Raw genomic sequence first — 26955 nt, 5'->3', positions numbered from 1 at the left:
ATGGAGGTTTTATAATAGTTCAAGAAAATTAGTCTTTGAAAGATTTGAATTTCCTAAAGAAAGGACTAAAGATAAAAGGAAAGTGATGAACTATTAAGTGTAGAATAATAAAATGTACTACTCTTCATGGTTCCAGGTAACTTTTGTTTTTCAATTGATTCTACAAAAATACTACTCCAAAGAAATACTCTAATGCACCATGATGACATACCTAAAATTTCCTGCTTGGGGTATAACAAGTATCATGTTAAGGTTTCTGCATTCAATGAAGCAAATTGTCTACTAGTTTTCATAAGATTTTTCTTCATTCCTCCTCTTTTAGTCCACCTACATGCCTTTTGAGAGTTTCTCTTACTGTAAAACCATATGGCACACAAACACTGAGAAAATGCAAGAACCAGCATGGAGACAGACTTGTCTTCTTTACAGGGACATTTGCTAGTGAGCTGTTTTTAAACCCGTACAACACACGCAAAAGGGAAGGCGCTATTTCAGCTGATATTTAAATTTTGCTACGTATTATGCATTTAGAAACCTGGTTAGTCATAAAAAGAACTGAAAAAATGTAATGGTATCTTTGTTGAAATAGGAATTCCCCTTCTGTAACACTTTTAAATTTCTCAGCCTTATTTTTAGACAATACTACAAGCTTTTTGCCATAACTCTGTTACATGTGACTTTAAGGTTGTACCCTCCCTGCTGTAGCAGCTTGACTGATTAGAGTCAGTGCTCAGATGACACTTTTAACTGGAGAAACAAATGCACTTCCACAACCACTGAGGCAGAACATGATAACTAATTAACCTAAAGCAAGCACATTTTGCTAAAAAATGGCAAAACCAGAAGTGTTACTTATTTGCAGTAGTACAGACATCAACTCCAGCATGCATCTAAGCTGATGTCTGCTTGATATAAAAAAATGCCTGCAGTCACTGCTGTAATGAAATACAGGATAGAATCATTTAGGTCAGAAAAGATCTGAGACCATTGAGTCTAACCATTAACGTAGCACTGCTAAGCCCATCACTAAACCATGTCCCCAAGTGCCACATTTACACATCTATTTAATACCTCCAGGGATGGTGACTCCACCACTTCCCTGGGCAGCCTGTTCCAATGCCTGATCACTGCTAAATAAATGTTTCCTGATCATCAGGCAAGATGGAGGAACAGATAAAATTTAAAATCCAATTCTATATGACATTTAACAATGAGGTACATGGTCTTTCAGAAATGTATGCCATCATTAATCTCCAAAGTCCCTGGACTGTGTTTTCAACATAAAAACTACAGTAGAGCAGCTTGCATAAAATGGCATTTACTGGGATACACTTCACCTTCCCCATCTGGTAAGTCCAAGTACGTTGTTGAATTCCTTGTGACCTAATTTTGCTTCAGCAACAACGAAAAATTGAAGTTATAATGTTGCAATAACAAAAAAAGCCCAGGTGCCAGCCTGTTACATATCTTGCCTTTAACACTGAAATGCATGATAAAGATCTAGTTCCTCAAAACCAAATGGAATATTGGTATCAGGTGATCAAGCAACTGGAAAAAACCACTAAACTTGCCAGCATTACTGGGCTTCCTGAAAGTTGAAATTCCATTAGACAGCTGAGCATTCAACTTAGCACTTTGCTGCTGAAGAAACAGTCTTTGTCACCCTTTCCTACTCCATCCTCCAGATGTTGCCCTTGCACTTCCACTACGGTCTTTTGTTGGCTCTACCACTCTCCTTGTGGATGGATTCACCTGCCTGACCCTGCATCAAAACAAAAGAAGTACATACTTCGTTGTTATGCTCATTTAACTCTCCAAAGCAAGAAGTAAAATAAGTGTCTAGCTAAGACAAAGAAGTGGTTGGTAGAACAAGTGAGTACTTACAGCAGCAGCATGTCAGATTGCCTCACAGAAAGGAAACTCAGCACAAATTATTTGTAAGAACTGTTTACACATTACAGTGCTGCAAATTAATTCTCTCTGCCCCAAAACAGTAAAGATCCTACTAACTGAATTCAACCCGAAGTAACACAGTATTTATTTTGTCTCTCAACAGCATTGCCATCTTTATAAAATATGCTAATCTATCACAATGTGCAAAGAGCTGCTCCAATCTTTGTATTTTCTACAGGTGTGATGTATATACAGTTCAGCACAATGTATAATCAGTCATCAGATGGCTGCCCAGTTATAATCCAGACACAAAAGACATTGATCTAGAGAGTACACAGAGAATAAGCACATAATTGGTTTGATTAAAGCATGCCTTTAGAAGCTGTTCATTTAATCAAGTACATTGAAAAATAAAGTGCTTGCACTTTGCCAAGTAAAAAACCCAAGCAACCCACCCACTAAGACTCTCACATGCCTGAGGTAACTGCAATTCAGTTTCAAATGAGAGTCTATTCATTCCATAGAAATTTCAGGTGGAATGACTTTAATGATCTTTGTCCTGCCTGGTTCATGAAAGTCATAAATATCTTATGATTTGAATGTCCTTTTTTTGGCTCCTTAGTCATAGAATATGCTGATTAAGATTAAAGAAATCAATCCTGAATATACTGTTTGATACATATGTTTATGTGTAATGAATATACTTGTGCCCAGTATCAAATATCTACTTTCTGAACACGTGAAACAACTCAAAAGCTACTTAAACCTCCTCTAGATGCCATAAATATCTCATCTGACACAATTCAAAACTCTGAGGAAAGAAACAAAACAAGTCCCCCAGCAAGAGATGGACTGATGGATGTCAACAGATGGAGAGGAGGTGCCATTTTTTCTTTGATTGAATTTTTCTGCACCATTAAGTACAGCTCAGTGTTAAAATGCAGGTTAAGAAGGAGAAAGAAAAGGACAATGTGGAACACTCCAAGTGATCTGACTCCATCTTGAAAGGATGTACTTAAAATAGAGAGCAAAAATCCTGCAGTTTCATCATCAGCCTTTCCCCCATGAAGGCTCAGAGGATCAGTTTTAAGTTCTGACAACATTTAGTCCTTTGAAGAGAACATGATGGCCACAGATTCCAATGTTATGCACTGCAAGTACAGTACCAATCATCTTGTCATGCACTCTAGAGTTACTCTTCAAATAAATAAATAAATAAATAAATATTTTAACCAGAAAATAAAAAGACCCACATACTGCAATACATCATCCTAGCACTTGAACACAGATGACAGACATCATATCAGAATGTAAACATAAGTACAACAAAAGGGTTTTCAAAGTAAAAATGAGATTTACAGGGTGAAGCGTTGACTTTTCTTACCAATGCACATTCACACCAAAAACAAACGTAAAGTGAAATTTGAGATGAGACACAAGCAAAATCAAGTTGAAGAAAAATAGGGGTGTGAGACGAAGGAAGCAATGGGTATAATGAGAGCAAAATGAAATATTTGGAGATATGTAATAAACTATTCCCTGTTAGGAACTTTCAGTGAAAGAGGACAGATTTTAGCTGTATTAAAAATAACTTCAATTAGCAAAATTATAGCAAAGAACTAGCTATCCACCAAAGTACAGACCGTAATTCTGGAACAAAGCATGAGTTTTAGAAACACAAGAAGATACAGCAAACTTAAGGAGGAAAAAAGTATGAAGACAAATATACTGTACGACACAAAATACTACTTTTAACAAAACAAGAAAAAAATTCAAAAGGACAGCTTAGGGGGTGGGGTACTATATGCTCAACTTTTAAATCAGCAAGAGTTTGGACTGAGGCATTAAAAAAATTAGAGAACACGGTGTAGCTCTCCACACAAGTTTATAATGAAGGGAACAAAAGCGGAGGAGATGGATCCAGAGTTACGAAGACAACTGTAATAACAAAGACACAGGACTCAGATGACAAAAAAGCAGTTCAAGAATGAACAGAAAAGGTGGGGAAAGTTACAACAGGAGAACAGTATCAGCAAATATTAAGTAACCAGCCTCTAACCTAGATTATAGCAACATTAAAATAGTGGTAACTGCAGACAATGTTGCTATTCAGAACATCTGCTCCACTTGTTGCACTCATTCTGTGCATCTCAAATGCTCAATGAAATACTGAGAACTACAGAGCATTCAGTTAAAATGCACATTCTCTGGATGTTTTTATACCTTTTTCAACAAATCTCCACACTTCATCATACTAGCAACAAAATTTTACTTACTATTTCTGCATACTACACTTTGGTATTAACTCATTCCCCTTTTCGAGTGTCTTTCATCCAAAGGACTAGAGATACACAAGAGGCAGGATGAATTACCCCCTTAAAGACAATTACTTTAAAAAAAACCAACCCTGTATTATTCCTAGAGTGTTGGGGATGAATAGATGCAGAAAACTGTCTTGGAATTCTGCAATTTAGTAAGGATCAACAGAAATTTGTCTTTGGAGAGAAAATAAAAAATTACTTTAGATAAGCACTAATATATGCTATTATTTTCTATAAATAGTCCTGGAAAGACAATACAGGTAACAAGAGACAAATGGACACTGAGGGAGGGAAAAGAGGATCAGCTATAGGTGGTGTCAGGAACCTGTGAGCAACTCTGCCTACAGTTACGAAACAACATAACCAGAATAAAGAGTACAGCCAGTTTTGCTGCTACAGTTAAAGCCAGAAACTTAGTGTCCATCTGAGAATAAGAACAGCATCACAGCCAGCATCCAACACCCTGAGACCAGGCAGCACTTCCATTATTAGTGATTTAAAACTCTTCTCTGATAGGTAAGAGCTAACTCTTCTGATATTCTGGACACTGCTCTCACTCTTATCACTCGTAACAGAGTAACTTCTGTCAGAAAGGACCTCTGGAGATCACGTGGTCCAACCTCTGCTCAAAGCAATACCATGGTCCCACTGCTCAGTGCCATCTCCATGTAAGTTTTGAATATTCTAAGGATGAGATTACACAAGCCACTATCCAGGGCAAACTTCCCATGTTGCAACCTCCACCCACTGCTTCTCATCTAAGAGAACCTAGACTTAGGACCAAGAAAGGCACCTAAGTATTAATTATTAGAACCAAGAACTCAGTTTAGACTGCAGGAAACAAAGCAAGAACAGAATGAAACACAATGCTCTGCCATCCACATATTGCATACAAAGAATTCCACCTATAATCCTACATATCATGAATTTTTGCTGCACTGATGTAAGCACAGTCTCCATAAAGTGAAGAATAATGCTAAATATTCACTGAGTATTTAGCACCTGTACCAAATGGCTGCAAAGAGCCACAAATGCAGCTCAAACATATAGCCCTGACCTGCTTAAGGTAGATGATTCCACATCTGCACTCTTGTTATCAAGGTCCCTGTAAAGCACTGTATCCATCTTACAAGCAATCAGGAAAAATGCTAAATGGGGGAAGTAATACAGTCAATCCACTCCTAAGTCAGGTTAATGAGCCTTCAGAAACTTAATGGTTAAGAGCAAGATGTGGGATAAGTTGTTTGGTAACTCCTCATACACTATCATAACCTATAATACAGGTTACCCAAACCTAGGGCTAATGAATAAAGAAAAAAAATATTAAAAGTATCATAAATAAAATAATAGCCAACCAGCATTATGGGCCTATGACTAAGGCTGATTTGTACATGAGACAATACATCCCTCAGAAACAAACAAATGTCAACTCCGTCAGCTAAAGCAGCACTTCTTAGTCTGTCAGCAATTTAAAAAGAGGCTAAACAACGTCCAACTACAGAATTCAGCCTTTTTAAAATCAGTAATTAGAAAACATGTAACTACATGTTCCAAAAGAAAAGTTAATTGGATTAACAGAGGGAAAAAAAAAAAAGAGAGAGAAATACTTAATGGCACTAAAAATACTGCAAGTACAACTAATTTTTTTTTTGTTGTTTTTTTTGGTTTTCATGGATATATATATTCTGGCTTGGCACATCATGATATTGTTACAGAGCATTATAAATCAGTAAGATACACATGACATGGTCAAGGACTGCCTGCCTACCAGAGAAATGAAGTGGGAGCATTATCAGCTAAAAGGAAACTGCAATGCCAGACACAATACTTCAACGCTTCTATTATCCTTGATCTAGAATTACACTGACAGTCTACCTCAAGCAAAACCCACCATTTGCTGCTTCTCCATTACTACAGAAATAAAGACAAATTTGAGATGATCAGACCTTGACAAGCTCTGTTTACTTACTACTTTTTTTTTCAAAATAAGACCAATTATGTTCTCACACATTTTTCTGTGAACTCAAAATAAGCAGATTTACAGATAATTTCAACCAATTAGCCTATAAAAAGAGAAGAAAAACCCAACAAATGTATTGATGTACAAGATTTTCACCTACAATATTAATAGAGAGCTTTGATCTCTGCTACTACTTTTGTTTCAAAAGGATGAGAATATAAACATTTAAATGAGACAAGCATCACTCTAGAAACACTAAAGTGAAATATTCCACATCTGATCCACATGAAACATCTGATCACTCAAAAGGACTTACTTTCAGTTTCAACAGTCTTTTTAATGCTTTTTACAGGGAATTGTAATACATGTGTCTATTCTTTTGAAGTCTCAACATACACCTAATCACCTCATCTCCATGATGTACCAGTACTGAGCAAAAACATTTCTTCCAGGAAATTTGACTGCTAGGAGAAAGCAGAAGTTAAAACTACATGTCACACACAAATGTGAGAATTCTTCTAATTCACTGAGAATGAAACTTACTGGTCAGCTCAAAGAAAATACCAAAAGTCTAAATTACAACAGGAAAGACAGACACAAAACAATTAAGTATAAATATTATGGGTCCTATCTCAGGTAGAGAAAGCTTTGTTTCTAGTTATCTATTAGCAAAGAAACAACCATTCCTGCAAAAGGTTTCAAGAGACAGATGACAAGAGACAAAATCTTGGCCTTTGTCTTAAACACAAAAAGTTTTTAAAAACTTATGTATCATGGCAAACTAGATTAACCTCCAGAGGACATGGCTACAAGAACACGACAGAATTCCTCACAGGAGATCATTTACCATCACTTAATGTTAAAAAATGATGAGTGTTACACTAGGTTGTACTCGTGGTTAGCAATAAAGACAGTTTAACAGGTAAAGCAAGACCTCCACATGCAAGCTAAACAAAACAAGGAATTCATTCACCACTTCCCACAGGCAGGCAGGTGTTCAGCCATCCCCAAGAAAGCCAGGCTCCATCACATGTAACTGTTACTTCAGAAGACAAACTCCACCATTCCAAACCCCCTCATTCCTTCTTCCTCCAGCTTTATATATCAGGCCTGACGCCTTAAGGTCTGGCATCTCCCTTTGGTCAACTGGGGTCAGCTGTCCCAGCTCTGTCCCCTCCCAACTCCCTGTGAGGAGCAAAAAGTCCTTGATGCTGTGTAAGCACTGCTTGGCAGTAACAAAAACACCCCTGTGTTATCAATATTGTTTTCAGGGCAAATCTAAAACACAGTCCCAGACCAGCTATTCTGAAGACAACTAACTTTATCCCACCCAAAACCAGCACACAGGTTTCTTAGGGTTTGGTCTTGGTGATTTTTTTCTTGTCCATACAAAATTGAGAAAACTACATCACCCAAAGAATGCTGATGAAAACCTTTGATAATTCGGGAAGTAAACCAATAAATCACGAAACAGCAGCTTAAATGAAGCAGTAAAACTAGAATCATTTTTCCCTATACAGCTGATGCTAAGTTGTCTGCTATATAAACCAACCGATGTATGTTCTATATATTAATTTTCATTTAAATTTCATACTTACAGAAGTTGAGTGTTAAATTTACTTACCAAACATCCCACTAGTTTCAAGTACGCAGGAGAAACTCAGAATTTATAACATTATGGTTCTAAGTATTAGTTAAATTTGAAAAAAACCCCAACCTGACACTATTATTTCATTAAATATGATGAACTAGCAATTTATTTAAAAAGTGAACAATAGGAAACCTTTGTTCTAGGTTTATTTAAAAAGTGAACAATAGGAAACCTTTGTTCTAGGTACATTACCACCATCAACACAAGTATTGTATAGAAAGTACAGACAGTAAAAATGTTTAGATCCCCTGTCTAGCTGAGCAGCAAGTTCTTACATTTCTTGCACGTACATTTTGAGCAAATAACTAATTTTCCTTGGTTTTGAGGGCATGAAAAATTCAATACCTGCAACATGTATTTCACATAATTTTTTATTTTTACATATAAATAGTGTATAGTGTAAAATCAGCTTCTGAGATATATGTCTGTGACTGTCATATCCTCATAAAATAGGATTATACCATGAAATAAAAGTGTTACACTGACAGTAATTCCAGTGTTTTCACCTACCATGTCACTGTACTTACCTTAGAATACAGCTGTACAGATGAAGCAATTTACAAATGTTTGATACAGAAACAAATTGCAAAGGTTCCCTTTCCTAAGTGTTCTTTGCAAACTGCAGACCTATTGATCAGCATGCTTTGCACAGCAAAAACACCCCCATCCACCAATAATTGAAAAGGTGACACAAAAAGGCTACACCATCTTAAAACAGTACAAATTAGTACCTATTCAAATTAAATACTGCTAAAAACCCCATTTCAATCTTCAATAATCAGCTTTCTTGACATGCTTCAGCGCACTGTGTGCATAGCTCATAAGCCTCAATAAATTTTATCATGGTATAGCTTACAGTAACAGAGTAAATGAGTCTAAAATCTTTTTATCTCCCCCACACTTGAAATGTACTTTCATGTTTAAATATAAAAACTTTGGCATAATTGAAGTATTACTGAGCATTTACAATGATACCCATGATTCTCTTGAGACACAAAAAGATAACCATGAAAACTAAAATACAATAAGATTTGGTATGAATAACAGACAATGAATAATATAGTTGGGGAGCCTCTTTTCTACACATACACATAATTCAATATATTAACAATGCCTGCACTACTGAAACACTTTAAATTATTTTGCAAATAATTAAAACATAAACTTAAATTTGCACAATAGATGTAGAAAACCACAGAAAGATACTTCATTATATACCTGGATTTTCAGGTTTCATGGTATTCAGACTTTATTGACAAAGTAACCCATAGGGCCTATTCAAAAATTGTCTACAATTAAAAAAAATTATGCTGGCTTTGGAATTTTCAAAATTCTGATACTATGACACCAAATGAGTAATAGATAACCATCCAAATTCTTTTAGTTACATACTCATGTTCTTGACAAAATTTCCTGTTCTACATTTGATCATTCAGTGTATAAGGAAGTCAAGTGTAGTTAGGTTATTTCAGCTCGCAAGTTAGTAAAAATGCTCATCTGTATAAAATCCTACCAGCTTGAAAATAATAAAAACTGCTGCATTGAACTACTTCAACAATACGGAACACAAATATATTTTATTAATACAGCAAGCTGTTAGAAAAAATGCAAAGTGAACACTTACAAATTCATCATTTTTTTAAGAGAAAAAGAGCAGTTAGTCAGTCTCCATGCTGGCTCATTCTTTGTTATGTGCTCAACAGATTACATTGGCTATGCTAAAATTAGGAATGCAAGATGGTTTTACAGAATTATATCCACTATTTATATTGAATTGATGCATCCCAACTGTGGGCTGGGAATTGACAGCCTAATTCTTTAAAACTTCATTTTTACCACAAAGGAAAGAAACTGATTTAGAAAGACACAGCTGTGAAATTTTGGGGGTTTAAAATTTAATTTGGTGATAAAATTTAATTATTTTTTTTTTAGTCAGCACAAAACAAGTCGGTGGTGTGCCACCATCATCATAGTTTATATACTACCAATGAGAATAAATAAAAAAATTACTCAGGTTGCACAGTTTACAGCTGGTGAATACTGTACAGGCAGAATGTTGCATCAGCTACCACATGAACTTCTGAGACCAAAAAAGAAAGGAAAAAACCAACAAAGCAACAACAAAATCAAACCTCTTGACTGAAATCAGAAAAGACATGCCAAAATTTTGCCAATTGGCAATACATACCAAATAGAACTAAAGCACAATCCAGAACATAACTGCTTTCAAAAAAATCTCCAAAAAGGTAAGAAGACTAAATAACAATCATTAAAATTGATTACTGTGTAAATAAATTCTTCTTTTGGGGCTTTAATTCTCTTTTTAAAGATCCTTATTATGACCCATAAAAAAAACTGCTCAACAGTTACCTCATCTATGACAACGTCATTGTCTTAGATTTATGAAGAAAGACTCTGCTATATGCCATACTATATTAAATATTTTACTAAAACCCAAGGTCTTACAACTTTAATAAATGTAGTTTTAAAAACCATTAAATGCACAATTTTATTTACATGTAAGTCCATTAAAAAGAACAACCTCCGGAAGAAAATGGGTCTTGAAATAGGCCTATTTAAAAGACAGAAGATCACTACTTTATTGGAGGTGATGATGTGTTTTGAAGAGGCAAATAACAGATTCTTATTAACTGACTGCAACTGTGTTACTGGCTACTGGAAATACTGAAAGAACTCCATGAGTCTGTATTGTCTCCCCACCTATGTCTTCTCTGCAGAGGTGGTCTTTGAGTGCTTTTGTGGGGAGGTACCACTGAATTCATGACAATAGGGATGGATATTTGATATTCGTATCGTTCCAACATCTGAGCAATCTTCTCACGAGTGACCCCATGTTTATTCCTCCTACAAAAACAAAAATTTAAATAAATTGCCTGGTATGTTTATAATTATATATAGTTACATGTAAGTATATATATATAATTGCATGTTACAGTCTTCAAGAAAAAGCCTTCTAAATTCTGAATTTTTTCTTCTTGCTTTTATTACACTATATCCTCATACATCCTTCATACAGAAATGTCATGTTATTCACTACAGCTATGCAGCTGAACTATCCTAGAAGGATTTTGCTAATTATTCATCAGATTTTACATGGTATACTAGCTAATGAGTAGAGAGATGAATAATAGCATAGACTACTCCTTATGAAAGCAATGTTCAAACTAGCATAAAAAAACCCCAAACAACTACACAGTTTCAAGACTTAATGGCAGAGTATTTTCTCATCAAGAAATATCTCTACAGAGTAAGAAGCAATTTTACTTCTGAACCAGAACAACATGCTCACAACACTTTTATCTACTAGTTGTAACAGACACTTGCTGCAAATTTAGAAATGTACTGAAACACATGTAAGGGAAAAGTATCAAAAATGCTGTCCTATTCTTACAGTGCTCAGTGACCAGCTACTTTCAGAAGAACTTGGTCTATTAAGAACCTGAGGCTTTACACATTACATTAGAATGTATATATCTCCTTGGTATCCATGTAATAAGACCTTAAAATCCATGTTAGCAGAGAATTTCAGTCTCTGCCAAAAGAAAACCACAAGCCTCATGCACAAACTGAATGTCAGAGAATTGCCAGAACTGTAACAGAACTGAATCTAAAAGAAGAGACATAAAACAGAAACAAAATGTTTTGGTAGCATCAACAAGCATTTATCATAACCCAATACATTCTTATTGCCAAGAAACCTTGTCCAAGCTGAATTGTTTCCACAACAAACAGAGGGAATGTATTTCTGCACCTTTGTGCTTTCTGCCAGCGACAGAAGAGGTATGGGCCTTACCAACTTGCTCAGTTCTATAAAGGAGAAACCAACACTGGGAACAAACATGCTATACTGGAAAAAGGATACTCCACACAGAAATATTTTAAAAGACTGATTTCCTCACCACCTAGCCCCCTCAGGACTTTGTGAGTATTATTACAACAAAGAAGTAAGAATCAAGTTGACAAGGGTTCAAAGCACACTGCAGGTAGCTCACTAGTTTCACATTCAGAACTATTCAAAATTACACTGGCTCCTTAAGGTGTATTTTATCAGGTTTCTTTCTGTGAAGAAAATGCTTAAGCAGTGCATTTCTCTCACAGACACTCTTCCCTGAGACAACAGCAGAAGCTGGAGTGAACATTGCATGTGGCTCATTGTTTAAATGCTTCTAATTTTTACACTGTGCTAAAGTGGCCCAGGAGCAGCTGCATGTTGAACTAATCACTTAGTGAGTCTTAACGATTTTGATTTTATTCACAAATATGAACAAGGTTAACGGTAGAGAAAAAAGTCAACCCTCTTGAAATATGTAGATTTTATAAAGCACTTGACACTCATGACAGACAAAAAATGAGAAGAGTAAGTCTAAGTTTTTTAACACCAAATGGTGGAAGCAGAAAGTTATTCAATATTTTGCCTATCTTAGTACTCCGAGAAAAAGATTATAGCTCAAGTGCTCTGGACATAAAGTGCACACTCATCCACAATTGAATGGACTTGTGCATAATCACTTCATGAAAGAGGAAGTATTTTTCCTTGCAGAGTAAAGCAGGATAATAAAATCACTAACAGCAAAATTGCATCAAGCATAGAAACTGATTTAAAAAACGAAATCAATTTGCTGTATAGTGTCATTTAATACTGTGCTCTCCTCTTCAGGCATGTCTTCGCTCATTCTTTGGCAGCTTGGCTACGCTGAGAGAGCATAAAGCCATCTATCTGAACTAACACAGACATACCATCAAAAGCTCCTAACAGATAGCAGGAGGAAGACTGTTTTCCTTGGAGGAACACAGAATCTATTGATAAAAAGTTCTGTCACTATTAAATGCTTCCATATTACCCTCCACAACTGCATCCCCAGCAAGCTTGCTGATGGAACAAAACTGTGAGGAGCCCTCTCTTGAACAAAATGAAAACTTACCATCATCACCTTTCTTAAACTCCCAAAAAATAAAGTTTCCAGGCAATGGGCCTCTATTCAAATATTTAAAGAAACCAGAACTGCTAAAATATTTCTAGGAACCTTCTAAAAACTGGTAACAGCACTTCACAGTTCAACGGTTTTCCTCTGGGACAGATATAAGCTTTACTCCTACAATTAATGATTGAACAGTAAAATTCAACAGTAACAACACATCAGTTTATCCCATTGCTTGCCTAAGATCATGTGGAAACATGAATTTTCCTGGAAAGTGACTCTGTCTCATGTAATGGAAATTTCATGCTGAGTATTTTAGAAGTGCCTGATTACTAAGATTCCTAACTTGGCTGTGCTGCACCCCAAACTAGAAAAACTTACTATCCTTCTACAGAGAGAAGACTCCATCTCTAGAAATAAGTTAGTGGTAGCTTAGGAGCAAAAGGTGAAAACTTTAGAATATTTATAAACACAATAAAGTCCAAGTCAGTAAAGCAAGCATTATACACAAGTACTTTGTGCACTGTAAGGGCTACTTTACAAAGCTGAAACAATTAGAAGCAATGTCAGTTGGATGCATGTAAAACAACAATCAGTGAGAGAACTCTGTCATCAACTGTGAAAGTATTAGACTACATTTCAAAGAAAGAAATATCTCTGAGGTGGTCTGATACCTCATAAGATTCCTAACGCAGATATATCTGTGACAAAAAGGACATTAACCAGGAAGAAAAAAGCAGCTTCCCAAGCACTCTCAGAACCCAGAAGTTCAATGACCCATGTTCTACAGTATTTTAAGTCAGATCTACACATGTCCAATAAAACTTTAATATTGACTTTTTGGGCCAACAAGATGGAGCTTGTACTGATTTGTCTGCTTGTTTATCCATAAAACTTCCATGTAAAGGCATACCTCAAAATGCCCATTTAAGTAGAATACATTTCATACTACTAGTAAAGTACTTGAGAAAATATTTTGAATAAAATATAACTTACTGCATATATATTTATGCATGCATATTTATCTGCCTATCTATCTCTATATATAAAGTACCATGATATCTGTAAGAGAAACCTTACTTTTCTAATTCTTCAGGATCAAACTTCCACCAAGTATCTGGCTCACGGAATTCCACTCTGTATCCTTTTTCTAGAGCCTGCAGCAAGCAAAGAAATATGTGTGATGCATATCATGATCACATAAAATGTAAGAAAAAAATAAAAGACAAGTATAATAAACAGATGCAGCATACTCTGCTGTGGTAGTATGCTGAATTTCACTTACCCCCAGCTTGTCTTAGCTTTTGTTCCAGGCTAAGCAAATTAAGTCAATCCTTAAACTGATCTACACTATTGCCACACTGTTACAGCAGGGATTACTGTAACAAGCATATATCAAACCAGGAGTCCCGTGGAAAGGAAATACATATGGATGGATTCTTGACAGATGTTTCAGAGATGTTTATTTCTCCAGCCGCATGGCCGGGGCTCTGCTCAGGAACTCCTCCAGTCAGGGGACCTGAGGGTCCTTCCCACACCGGGGCACACAAACCAACCAGTGGGGAACGAGGCTGACCAGGGGCAAGGAAACACCGTGTCTCCCCCCCAGGGCCCATCTCCCAGGGCTCCATGGCAGGGGGAGGGACCCCAACACCACACCAATTACAAATCACTATCAATAAGCTGTCTCTCTCTCCAAAAACTTGAGCAAAAAAAATGTTTCTGGACAAAACATATCAACTTATCACATGCAAGGGTAAGTTTGAAAAATTGTTACAGAGGACAATCATGCAACAAAACCCACCACTTCCACATATGGCTTCATTTCCCAGGCTTGAGTGTTAGTGTTGTCTATTATAACTGGAGATTTTCCCTGCTCCATTGCTTGCTTTGCTGCAATGAAAAATTGTGCAAGTTAATAAACCACATGGAACTCAAAATAAAAATAAACTACTCCAGATTTTCTTTCACTAATCGACTCTGACTGAAACACTCTAAGAGAAAGAATAAAAGGTACAGGCAGGAATGAAAACAAGTAGAAACAAGAACCTGATGCCCAAAGAAACAAGGTTATCTATTTTTAACTCAGAATCTTGCAGAAGTTCAAATTTTAATGTATATATATACACATGAACTAAAGTATAAAAAATACTTCAAATACTTCTATATATGCTTTCCTAAAATATATATACTCCTTTTTATATAGACTCCTAACACTCATAAATGTTATGCCACCCTTCTATTTCCCCTATGTAACACAGCTCAATAGGATTCCTTTTATTCATTCCAACCTCTCTTCCTGTTCCACTCGTGGGCATCACCAAGCTGAGCAGCATTATACGTGTATCCATACTGCTGACGAAAATAATCATCGGTGCTGAGTACAATGCCATCACAACTCTGACCAAGCAGAACCCTGTTAAAGAAAAACACAAAAATACATTAACTTTCAATTTTCAGAGAGATAAACACATCAAAATAATATAGCTAAAATAAATTGAACTGTGACCTATTTCTGAACTTCTTGCAAACTTCAAACAGATTTATAAAAAGCACACCCATATGTATTACCAGTAATTCTAATCCAATTAAAGCAATATATTTTCCCTCTACTATTTTTGTATTTGTTGTTTCTTCTCCACTCCCAAGAGATGCTTGTATCCCTCTAATTTTATGGCTATATTAGAGTAAGTTCCAAGTATCTCATAATAATTGAATGTATTTGCTAACATTTTCCATCTCAATCCTCACTTGGAAATATGTCTAGAAAGCAATCTGATCATGAGAACTCCCCATCTCCCAAACGTAAATCTAATTTCAGAAAGTACTTGGAAATTGGTGTTTAAAGGAAATCCTTATATAACTGAGACCACAGCACATTTCTGTCTAAAGTCCACCCTACAGAATAGGTGCAGATTGGACTTCAGGCCTCCTTGTCTATTTTTAATTCTATAGCACATTTAGATTTGAAAACAGCAAACAGCCAGTTAATGCCACAGAGCATGTAGCACCCACTGCAACACTCAGGTATCACTGTTCTATGGAAATTTAGGCAACTATTCCAGCTCAGAAATAGGCAACATACCCACGGGCTACAAAAGCCAAACTACACTAGCAGTATGTGGGATTGCACTACTGCTGAGGTGGCAGGAACAAAAAAAAAAAAGGCCAGATCCCAAATAACTAAGGGGAACAAAGATATGCCAGTTCTAAGTTACTAAGCTTTCCTATATATATATCTGTACAAAGAGCTACTTAACTGTAATTCCTACATGAGGACTTTGCTATGTTTTGCCACCTGCCACCAGCAACAGACTTGTTATGGATCATAGTTTAATGACTGTGACACTGTATTACATGTTAGTTTATATTCCTGTAGGTTTATTGTCCCACAACTCTGTTGTTGGTTATTTCTGCTTTTAAGATACAGACATATGTACAACCAAATTCAGGTTACTAAAGACCAGAAGAAACTACTAATGGTGCAGTGTCAAGTAACATGATCAAAGCTTCATACAAACTGTTACCTCCTCCTTGCTTTTCCTTTTCCAGAGCTTTAGGTTGCTTCAGGACAAAGAGCAATGCTATTTGAGAAAGCAGAGCATGATACATTGAAAGTGCAGCCACTTTATTTGAACGTTGATAAATAATTGGTTTTGTTAGAGCCTTGATCTTTCAAAAGGATGTGTACTGCACTGGTTTAGAAGAGTGCAGAAGGATTCATCACCTATTTTTGTTCTAAATAGATCAAATGGCACCAGTAAATCATACACCACACACAGCAACAATTTTTTTATCCTTCTTCCTCCCTTGTATAAAATATTTAACAAATTTATATTAAGTTACTTGGCTGTGATTTCATACATGGCCCAATTCTCTTATTTACAGTATCTGGGATTCTTCTATTGGCTGAGTAGATGGACACACCCCTACAGTTCCTAGGGTCCTGAGCATCAGGTTTCTATAGGAATATATGAACTGAGGAATCAACACTAATGGGACATTCATCTTCATTTTTATTGCTAAGAACTGACTCTGTCTGCTCGCGTTCTGGAGAATAACTCACTCACTCCAATTATTTTGTTGTATCTTCCAAACAACTTGTAGCAATAAAGAAACACAGTGGCAAGGGTTCAGAAATCTTGCAAACCCATCAACAAACTGTATTCTTGAAATATTTTGTTAGTATTCCTTGAAGTTCAGAATACACCACAATTATTAATGAATCAATATAACTGAAATAACAGATTTAATATAGTAAACTGTATTTACAATAATCCTAAACCCATAGAATTTGAGAAGGCAAAGTGGTTACCAAAGAGGCCAGAGTAACAGCCCTTACCCCATACACAACACACAAGCTATCACAAAGTCATGAGTTTATGATCTGAAACTTCAAATATTACAGTAGTGATTGGAACCGCTTTCTAAATTGTGAAATTGAATCATAGAACACTGCATTTTAAAAGCCTGACAATTACCTCTTTCAGAATTCACAGTACTTAAACTTTTAAAATTCAAAGCAGAAACCTGTTTACTGACATCATATGGAATAATTCATACACCTCAAGCGTGTTTGGAAGTAAAATTTATCCCAGGCTCATAACTAGAAAACAGAAAGAACAAAAAGCATATCTATACAAAGAAAGCATCATTACTATCTAAACCGACAGAGATGATAGTCCACTTTTGAGAGATAAAGAAAAAAATATAAATGTATTTCTAATGAGAGTCAAATTACAGATTAGTCAGCATCAGTATGTGCACATGTTTGAAATGAGTAGCATATTATCCAACTGCTGTAATCCATCTTTTTCACTCTAAACCTTCCCTCCAAGCAAACACCCACCTTTGAACACAGTAGGACATTGAAAGTGAAGCAGTTCACCTACTTTTTCCAGACATGCTATCTGATCTAACAGAAGCTATTATCCTGACATACAAAAAACTCATGTTGAAACCAAAATATTAACTACTCAGCAAACCAATACACGTTTTTTCCAATGCATACATGCGGGCATGCACACAAACAAATCCTTCTGCAAAACTAAAATGGTCCCCAAACCTGTATCCTAGTTAGCCTACTCTGATAAATGATTTTATAATAAAGAAGGTATCTCAGAATCTAATAATTCACCTATTTAAAACAGCTAGCATATCATGGATGAGGAAAAAAATAGGCAGTAACTAAATATAGTGTCAAAATATGCAGCATTACTGAGCTGCATAACCACTCCTTTGAAAGCACTCCTTGTAACACTATTTAAATAAATACATAATTAGAAACAACAGCACACCACTGTTTCTACATTCAGCTACAAACACCAATGCTTTAACTCTTCCCTTCACAACATCCTGCTCTGAGGAAGAACGGCCCCAGAGAAATACAAGTGTCTTTATATATTACTGGATTTAAATAAAAAGGGCCTTCTTAAATGACACCAATATTTGGTCTTTCCATTTCACTAAGCTACATTTTATTCAAATTAATGCTTAGGTATTTATGGAGAAAAGGCAAATTGCTACTGCTGCCAATTTTAGTAGCAAAATATTCTAAAAATACAAGTTTCTTTTCCTGTAACTTTTCCCAGGACTGTAAGATCACATTACCATCTAATTGTAGCAGACTTTGGTTACTTGGGCTAAAGCTATCACTACTGGGTATCTGTCTGACCAAACTGTTTACAAACATTTTTAACTAAATGGTCAATCTCTTCCAAAACCAAGATAAAAAGAAAGCATTTGTACAATATTTTTTTACTCTAAGCTTTTCTCTGAGAAGCTTTGGACTGAGGAAGTGAAATCTGACAAAGTACATGCGTTCGTTTGCCCTGCAAAAACTTTTTGTAAATCTGCCCAAGGCATACAACTTTAAAATATCACATGCACAGAAAACAGGAGTGAAAAGAATCATTTTTTGTATAAAGTAGAGCAGAAAATGCAAAGATTCTCGCTGCAGTAAACCCAATCTTGAACAGAGCAATCTGGTAGTGTCAGGAAGCTGATTCAGGACCAATACTGCATTTTAAGAACACATTTCTCCCAACACAAGAATGGCAACAGAAGGAACAAAATTGCCTTGAAATAGGAGGACACGGGAAGCATTGTGGTATAAACACCAGAACAAGCAACTGGTACTGGCAGTAGAGCTAGGAAATAGGGCCAAGGCAAAGAGTGAAGCAGAGGGAAGACACTGTTATGATGAAGTTGGGAGTGAGACAGTACCACTGGCAGAAACAAGGAGAAAATGAATCTGGGAAGAAATGAGATGCAGAAGGAACTGAAGGAATCAGCTTAGAATTTAGAAGCAGATAAGGAGCTAGTAAGCACAGACCAAAAGCCATGAATGGATATGAACAGGAAAACAAAACTGGAAATGGATGGTTAAGAAATAGGATTTTGTATGGCCTCAGGGGCTAGGATTGTCTAAGTCAGGTGGACACAGGAAATAAATCCATGAGATGAGGGGAGTTCCTTAATGACCCAGAAATGGCCGGTGTTATGCTCATATTTAAGGCAAGTAAAGACAAAGACCCAAAGAACTAATGGCTGCTCAACCTCACCTAAGCTCTGTTCTGGAAACAATGGAGTGCATCCTCTTGGAATCTATTTCCAAACATGTTAAAGAAGTGAAGGTAACCAGGAAGAGTCAATGAGGGTTTTGCAAAAGACAAATCATTCTTTACTAACCAGAATGCACTGTCTGATGAAACAAGCGCCTTTGTCAATGAGGACTGAGTGATGACTGCAGCATACTCAGAAACTATCAAAACTTCCAACATCATCTCCCAGCCAGTAACAAGTAGAGAACAGCAAAGGATACAGTGGGACCAATTTTTTTCAGTATCTTCATCATTAACCTGGATGATGAGGCAGAGAGCTTGCAGGTGACACCAAATCAGCAGTGAGGCTCAACACTGAGCCAAACAGTGAGGCTTCTATTCAAAAGGCCACTGAGAAACCCGAGAACTGGGCTAAGCAAAACACCACGAAGCTCAACAAGGAAAGACTAAGTTCTGCAACTGATGAAACCTGAGCATCAGCACAGGTGGGAAAGTGAGTGGTTGAGCAGCTCTGTTGAAAAGAGTCGGAGGATTACAGTGGACATCAAATGAGATGAGTGAATGGTGTACTCTCATCAAAGGTGGGGCACACCACAACCTGGGCTTTAGGATAGGTTTACTTTAGTGTGTATTTAGTATATTTTTAGTTTAGTGTGGCCAGCAGATCATCAGAGAAGGTCTGCCTGACTCTTGTGTGGTCAATACTGAAATACTGTGTCCAGTGTGGGACTTCCCAGTTCAAAAGACATGCTGAAAAACATGGAAGGGCTGAACAGATGGCTACCAAGATGGCTATGGGCATACAACCTCCAAGGAGAGGTTAACAGCAGCTAGGCTTGTTTAGTCTGGCAGTGGAGACAGTAAAAGATCTGATGTCAGCCTATTACAGTGAATACGCCCATTCCTTACCAGAAGGGAAGCTGCAAGGAAGACGAGCCAGATTCTACCATGTAACAGCACACGTTATTACACAGGACATGCAAATTGTGGCTTGGGAACTTCAGTTTGGAGATTAGGAAGAACTTCCTTACTTAGGTGGGCTGTACTGCACTAGAAAAGTTTGGTGACACCACAGAATCTGTGGGGTTTTTAAGATCAGGCCTGACAAAGACATACCTGACCTGATCCAGTGACAGTGACTAACCTCCTCCAAGCAGAACAATGGACTAGTTCACATCCACTAGTCTCTTCCAAAAAACGTGCCCATAATTCCAACTGCTTAGTTGGAATGGAAGAGTCAAAACAAAGCACAAACTTCAGTGGAAGATTCAAGACAGACACAAGTCAAGTTTGCGAGTGGGAAGAAAAGTGTCTGTACTTACAAACCCTTACTCGGTGCAAAACACAAATAGAAATTTGAGATTCCAAGGTCTCACTACTGGCTCTGTTGTCATTTCCTACTGGGAAACCCACTTGCAAGATACACCTCATTCCCCTCTAGTGCTGATCCACACAGATGATGTCAGTTCTCTGCTTTTCCTTCACAGTTATTTTACTGACACAAACAGTAGAGGTTTGTCTGCAGGTGCCAAAGATGCCACACCTGCAAAGATACCTGTAGGTGTTAATATGACTCAGATGTAACATCATTGCTGTCTAGTCTACACTGCAGAATTCTATGATGCTACATAGAAAAACATGTTCCAAACATGTTTATTAAGATTCAACTAATAATACATGTATTTTTCTCATAGGCACCCATTAATTCTGGGATGTTTTTTCCCCAAGATATCCAAGACCCTGAGATGATTTCATGGGGATACACAACTGCAACCAAGCATTAAACATATGAAACTGCACGTAATTGAATACGCTGAAAAACAAGTACCAAGCAGTTCAAATTCTGCACCCACTTTTGGTAACTATTCTTAACCTTGATCTCATAGTGCCCAGTTTCCCATCTGCTAAGATTAGTAACTGATCTCATTAATGAGAGGAGAAAAAGCACAAATGTGTGCTCTTAAAAACCTGAAGATATTTAGACCTTTTCAGACAATATGAGTCATATATTTGGAGAAAGACTCAAAAACAATTTAGCACATCAAACATGGAAAACAAATCTATTTGGTATCTTCACATTAAGTATTATCCAGTCCCTGAACTGAATGAAGCAGCATTTTTTCCACAGGCTTATTTTTCCAATTTTTTATGTTACCTTCACATATTGAAGGAATTACTGCAGTAATATCACATGGGGACATGCAGCTTCAAAAATGCAGGCTTGCAAAATACAGCAATCAGTAACAATAAAATATTATAGCAAAAATCACTCAAACATGTAAGAAAAATACCTATTAGAAATTTCTAGCTATGATATGGAGATCACTGTCTCCTAAATATCAGGAAAAACTCCACAAATGGAATGTTACTCCTTTATATAAAAAACAAGTAAGAACATGATGACTGTATCTATTTCACAGACTTCTTGCCCCCAACAGATGACAATTACAGAAGACATCCCACCTGTGATGTAGTTTCTGGATGAAACTCGATCAGTTAAGTACTGACTTAGTAATGTCTTTTTTTTATATACACAAGAGAAACTTATTTTCACTTAATACAGGTAGTGTCTGTGCTCTGTCAACTTTCTGTGCTTTTTGAACTAGGCCAAAAACACCAAGTGAAAATCCAAGTTGGAGATGGTATCTTCTTTTAACCCTGTCAGACTTCAGCAAGCTTAGTTTGAAGAAAAAATAATACTTTCCTTGTGTGCTTTTCTCAAATAAAGAAAAGCAGTTGACAGACCATACTATGAAAAAAGTGAATGAGACAATGCTCAGTTTCATCAGTACACACTGAAAACAAGTCTTTTCAGAGTAGCAGCGTTCTTCTAATGGCCTTTGAAAATTTTTGCATGGGCATGAAAACGTACTTATGGTTCAGTCAAATTGACATTGTTAGATTTGATGGGATTTTTTTTTAAATTAGGGAATTTAAGAATTTAAAAAAAAAAAGCAGCAGACCATCACATACACTTAGTACACTTGAAAATTTCAGAATAAAAGATGATGCAATTTAATGGATGCTCAACACATTAAATTTAACACAGAGGAGCTCCTGTTCATCAAAACTCTGAAGGAGACAAAACCCCCAAGTAAGTATTTTTAATATTTACTGTCACTTGCATTCACTAAGTACAAGTGACAGCAAATACTAAACTACTGCATTTTAATAACCTAATTCACAAACTAAAAAGTTTCCTAAGTGCTTACAGATATATTCAAATTCTTAAAAATTTTTATTTGAATAAACTTCTCAAGCTTTAAGTCTTTACTTACCGAGAAAGTGTTGATTTCCCTGAACCTGGAAGGCCTCTTAAGATTAAAAGCAATTTCCGTGAACAACTGAATCCTTCTTCAGATAACTGCAATGAAGAAAAGCTGTGCATTCCTTCTCTACTGTCAGCTTTTGAACCCTTCCAACATTCTTCTCTGGTTTCACAGAAACCATTACTGTGGAGTCCATTCTGATCATTATTTCCATTCCTGAAGACCTGAGTAGAATGGATGTCCATATGACCAGAATAGTTGGTATTTTGATCAAGCAATGGACCACAACTGTTGATATCAGTATTTTCATGGTAACAATGATAATTTTCATAAGAAAGTCCCCCATTCTGAGGAGAGAGAGTATTTTGGATTTGTGGTAGGGAATTAAGTATCTGAAAATGGGATTGATGGTTGAATCTAGGAGGAAGAGATCCCTGAGGTTTTCTGAAAGATGCACTAGTCTGCCAAGCAGGTCTGAATTCAGGCACTGAGCAGTTCCAAGCATCAACTTGGCCATTAAAAGTATTTTCAGTTTTCCAGCCACCTGTTTCCAAAACTGACTGCTGCTCTTTGCTTGTTTTCTGACTGTTCTGTTCTCCCGAAAAACACTGTCCATTCTCGTAAAATGGCTGCGGACTGCCCAACAATACAGGTTGAGAATTCTCTTCTGAGCTTTGACTACAGTTAAATGGAGAGTCCTGTTCCTGAGAAATTTCAGTTTCTTTTTCCTGAAGATTAGTATCTAAATTTTCATTTTCCAGCTGGTGAATTTCTTTATAGAACTGGTCCAGTTCATCATCTATTTCTGGTACAGCGGCAGAAACAGCCTGCATCTTCTTTGCCTCCTTTCTTTTAGATCTGTTCCCATGTAATTCATTCTCATCTCCTTCATTGTTCCTACATCCACTACAATTGCCAGATTTGTCCTGTTTGTTACTTTTGGCAGGCTTGTAAATCGGTCCTATGAAATCTTTGCTTGTAAAAAAGTCTTCATCTGATTCATTTCTATTTACTGAGAATAATGTACTGCTTTTCTCAATATTATCTTCGCCAGCATTATTTGTAATAAAAGGGCCTTTTTCTGCTTCAGCTTTAGAGTCATTTATTGATGCAAACGGAGGATTTACATTCTGCACAGTTTCTAAATCAACTGGCTGACAAAGTACTGGATTATTTTCAGGGAGAACTTCATTCAAGGATCCCAAGACACCAGTAAGTATTTCCTCTTGGTTCTGCATTTCATGTTGCCCTTGTGTATCTAAGGCACACAAAGGTATACAACCATTTGACTTTTTCTCAACATCCACCTTCTCCTGAGTACCTTTGTTATCATCATCAGGGAGTTTCTCACAAGCCCCTTCTGTTGACTTCATTATTTTAGAAGATGGTTCAATTCTGATTTCGTCCTGACACTCCAAGAGCCTTACTGTATTTTCAGCATGAAGCATCTTAGAAACAAAAAAGAATATGTTATCAGCATGCACATTTTTTAAGTAAAGTATAAAAAAAGCTGAAGTTATTCAGGCCTATGACATCACACCCTCCATGGCCACAACTAGAATGTAGAACTCACCCAGAAGAAAAACAGACACCACCTACCACAAGTATGGTTTAAACAAGACTGCTACATTATTTATTGCTCATCTTTAGTACAGAACTAAATTAGTGCTGTATCAGTCCAGCAGCCGCATTTTATGATATGCATTAAAAAATTTACAAATCATGCTTTTAAAAAGCGACTATTTTAAAATTTAATTACATCAACAATAGCTGACCTATGTTACTACTGCTCTCTGCTACCTGTGTTATTCTGCCAAGTGTTTGAAACCACTTTTAAAGATAAGCATGTGCTAATTTCCAATGCACCAAACTGATGCCTGAAATCATGAGCAACACACTACTAATACGAGCAACAAAAATGCAAATACTTCAACCCTGGGGATTGTTTTCTGTGACATGAACCAAACTCAACTAACTCATTTAACACCAATCAAACAGGTGCTGGGTGACATTCGTAATTTAGGACTAGTCAAGTAAGACTTAAAATCAAAGCTGCAATCTGTTATTATGGTTCTCGTTTTGGAACTGCTAAAGACTTCTGGACTTGTGTTAGGGACCAAGATCACTTGCTTGCAAGTCTTCTAAAATTAAACACATTAAAAAAAAAAAGAAAAGAAAAAAAAAATCCCTGTCCCAAATAGATTGCATTCTAAGAATTAAACCAGTAAGTTCCAGAAAGGTTCAGACATGAGCAAAGACAAAGCAAGATGGCACTAACCACGGTGACATGCCATTATCCATCTATTAGTCTGGATTTCTTGGATTTTGAAGTCTACACAGTACGCAATAAAGACCAAATTCTTCCCCTCCAAGTAAATGCAGTTTCAAACAAGAAAGAACATGTTTATCCTACTGGAGGGTTTATTCTACTGTTTTCTGAAACATTTCAACTCTCTAGGAGTAATTAACAAAATGCCACATGCTCTTCATCCTGGATGAGAAAATAACTTTTTTCTTTATCTGAAAAGGATCTGCAGGTAGTGTTATGGGAAGATTTGTAAGTAACCATTATCCCGTCATGTTTACTTGCAAAACTGACAAGAAAAGGCACTTTTTCACCTACCATCCAAACGAAGAGAAACCGGCCATTCTCAACTTCAAAATGTCTAAATGAAGGAGATTTTACTGCCCACACTTGACTTTAGTACCTGGAAGAAAGCACTACTGTCAGAAGGCAAAGAAACATGGCCATGCAACTCTCTCTTCCTCAGAATTGGTACAATGTTCTCTCCTCCTCCCCCCAGGATATATGTGGATTGTGCATACCTCTATCTTCTTAGTTCTTCATTTTTGGACATTAGAAAGCAAGTATGACATTACTACTAATTATTGAGTCTATCCCCACCTATAAAAAAAATGCTACTCTGCCTCCACTCAAAAACAGTATTGGGGGAAAAAAATTACTTTTATTAGCTTTTATATCCCCATCTTCTTCTGGGATGGTGTTTAAGCAGACCCCATTTCCTGATGTGGAATTAAAAGAGCAAACATGTCAACACTTGCTGCATGACAAGATCTCCAATGACAAGGATGCTGCTCCATAACTGTCTCACATACGAACATCCTTTCTTGCTAATCTCTAACAGACTTTCCCTCACTAACCTTGGAGAGAGTAAAGCTGCATGTAAAACCATATCCACCTGCATCCTTGGGGAGGACAGAGCAAGTATGCTCAAGGAAACCGCAGTCTTTCTGACATTCGCACCTCTTGAATGGGACAAGCTCTGGTCTATATAATTTCTGTAAATAACTGGTTGTAAGCATTGAACCTGAGCCAGCACATGCGATGCCAAACTTATTTACCACTTTAAATGACATGTGAAACATCCAGAAGGTTCAATCAACTAACTAACTTAAGGCCTTGAACTCGGCCTGTACAATACCTTTCCCAAATGGAAAAATAAGGCCTATATGGCAGAACCTACAGACAGGGGAACTGACTGGCTTCCCCGGCACTCTGGGTAGGGCGGTCACAAGGCGCATAGCCCAGCGCCCTCCACACGGCGCCAGGACCCACCTGGAGCCGCGGGAAGAAGACGCTGCTCCCACCCCGGGCTGGCAGCAGCGTGTCCGAGGTGAAGGCGCGGCCGCCGACCCCATGTCTCGGGGAGGTGTGTCAGCCGCCCCCTCGCTCCCTTCCCCACGGTGCAAAGCCCACTCCTCTCCCACACACACAAACACTTCCCTCAGCCCGCCGCCCACATAACAGAACCTCAGCAGCCGCCGGCTCCTGCGCGCTGACACCGCCATTCCCACGCTGCCTCTTCCCCGCCCGTGGTGGCACAGGTCGGTGGCAGCAGCGGTATGGCGGAGGAGAAGCGGCTTCCCTTCGCGGCCCGACCGAGCAGCAGCCGCAGCAGCCGCCGCAGCCACACGGGGGGAAGGACACGAACCTCAAGACAGCGGCTCCCGGCCGCGGGAGGGGCAGCGAGACCAACCCCTCACTCCCAAAATGGCGCCGCCTCCCTGTGCCCTATCACCCCGCGCGTGGCTCCGGGAGGGGCGGGAGCGGGCGGGGCCTTCCCCCACGCGCCGCGCGCCCTGCCCGATGGGAAGTGCCCGGGGCCGGGCAGTGGGGTTTCGGCTGTTTTACTCTCCTGCGGGGGTTGTCTTCTCACCGTGTCGGGAGGTTTGCTTTAGGTGGCATTCTGTTTTTTTGTGGGGGAACAACAACGAAGTTCCGGTGAGGTTTGTCCGTAGGGTAAAAGCTGCTCAAGTTTCTTAGAAGTGTGTTGCACTTAACATGGATTTGCAACCTTCCCTCCTGCATGGATAAAGTAAAAATTTAATATGACGTG

General features: G+C 37.6%; 1 protein-coding gene across 7 annotated transcripts in view; it reads right to left on the bottom strand.

The window, feature by feature from the left end:
• N4BP2L2 (NEDD4 binding protein 2 like 2) overlaps positions 1 to 26620 on the bottom strand; it is a 41956-nt gene extending 15336 nt beyond the window's left edge. For 3 of the 7 annotated variants that reach the window (XM_069012262.1, XM_069012279.1, XM_069012272.1), the window contains exons 1-7: positions 26370 to 26612; positions 25221 to 25305; positions 22607 to 24045; positions 15057 to 15181; positions 14570 to 14658; positions 13846 to 13922; positions 10547 to 10690 (exon numbers count right to left, since the gene is read on the bottom strand). In XM_069012262.1, the coding sequence (XP_068868363.1) occupies positions 10547 to 10690; positions 13846 to 13922; positions 14570 to 14658; positions 15057 to 15181; positions 22607 to 24045; positions 25221 to 25223 (1877 nt within the window). In that variant the 5' untranslated portion in view covers positions 25224 to 25305; positions 26370 to 26612. Of the gene's footprint in view, positions 1 to 7147; positions 7439 to 9375; positions 10691 to 13845; positions 13923 to 14569; positions 14659 to 15056; positions 15182 to 22606; positions 24046 to 25220; positions 25306 to 26174; positions 26236 to 26369 lie in introns of those variants that run through there. The other 4 variants (XM_069012265.1, XM_069012267.1, XM_069012295.1 and 1 more) reach the window with 4 other exon arrangements.
• Between the last annotated feature and the right edge of the window lie 335 nt (positions 26621 to 26955).

Source organism: Aphelocoma coerulescens, chromosome 1 (assembly GCF_041296385.1).
Source record: "Aphelocoma coerulescens isolate FSJ_1873_10779 chromosome 1, UR_Acoe_1.0, whole genome shotgun sequence".
Lineage (NCBI taxonomy): Eukaryota > Metazoa > Chordata > Aves > Passeriformes > Corvidae > Aphelocoma > Aphelocoma coerulescens.
The sequence above is the reverse complement of the archived record's forward strand: the minus strand, read 5'-3'. Positions and strand labels throughout refer to the sequence as shown.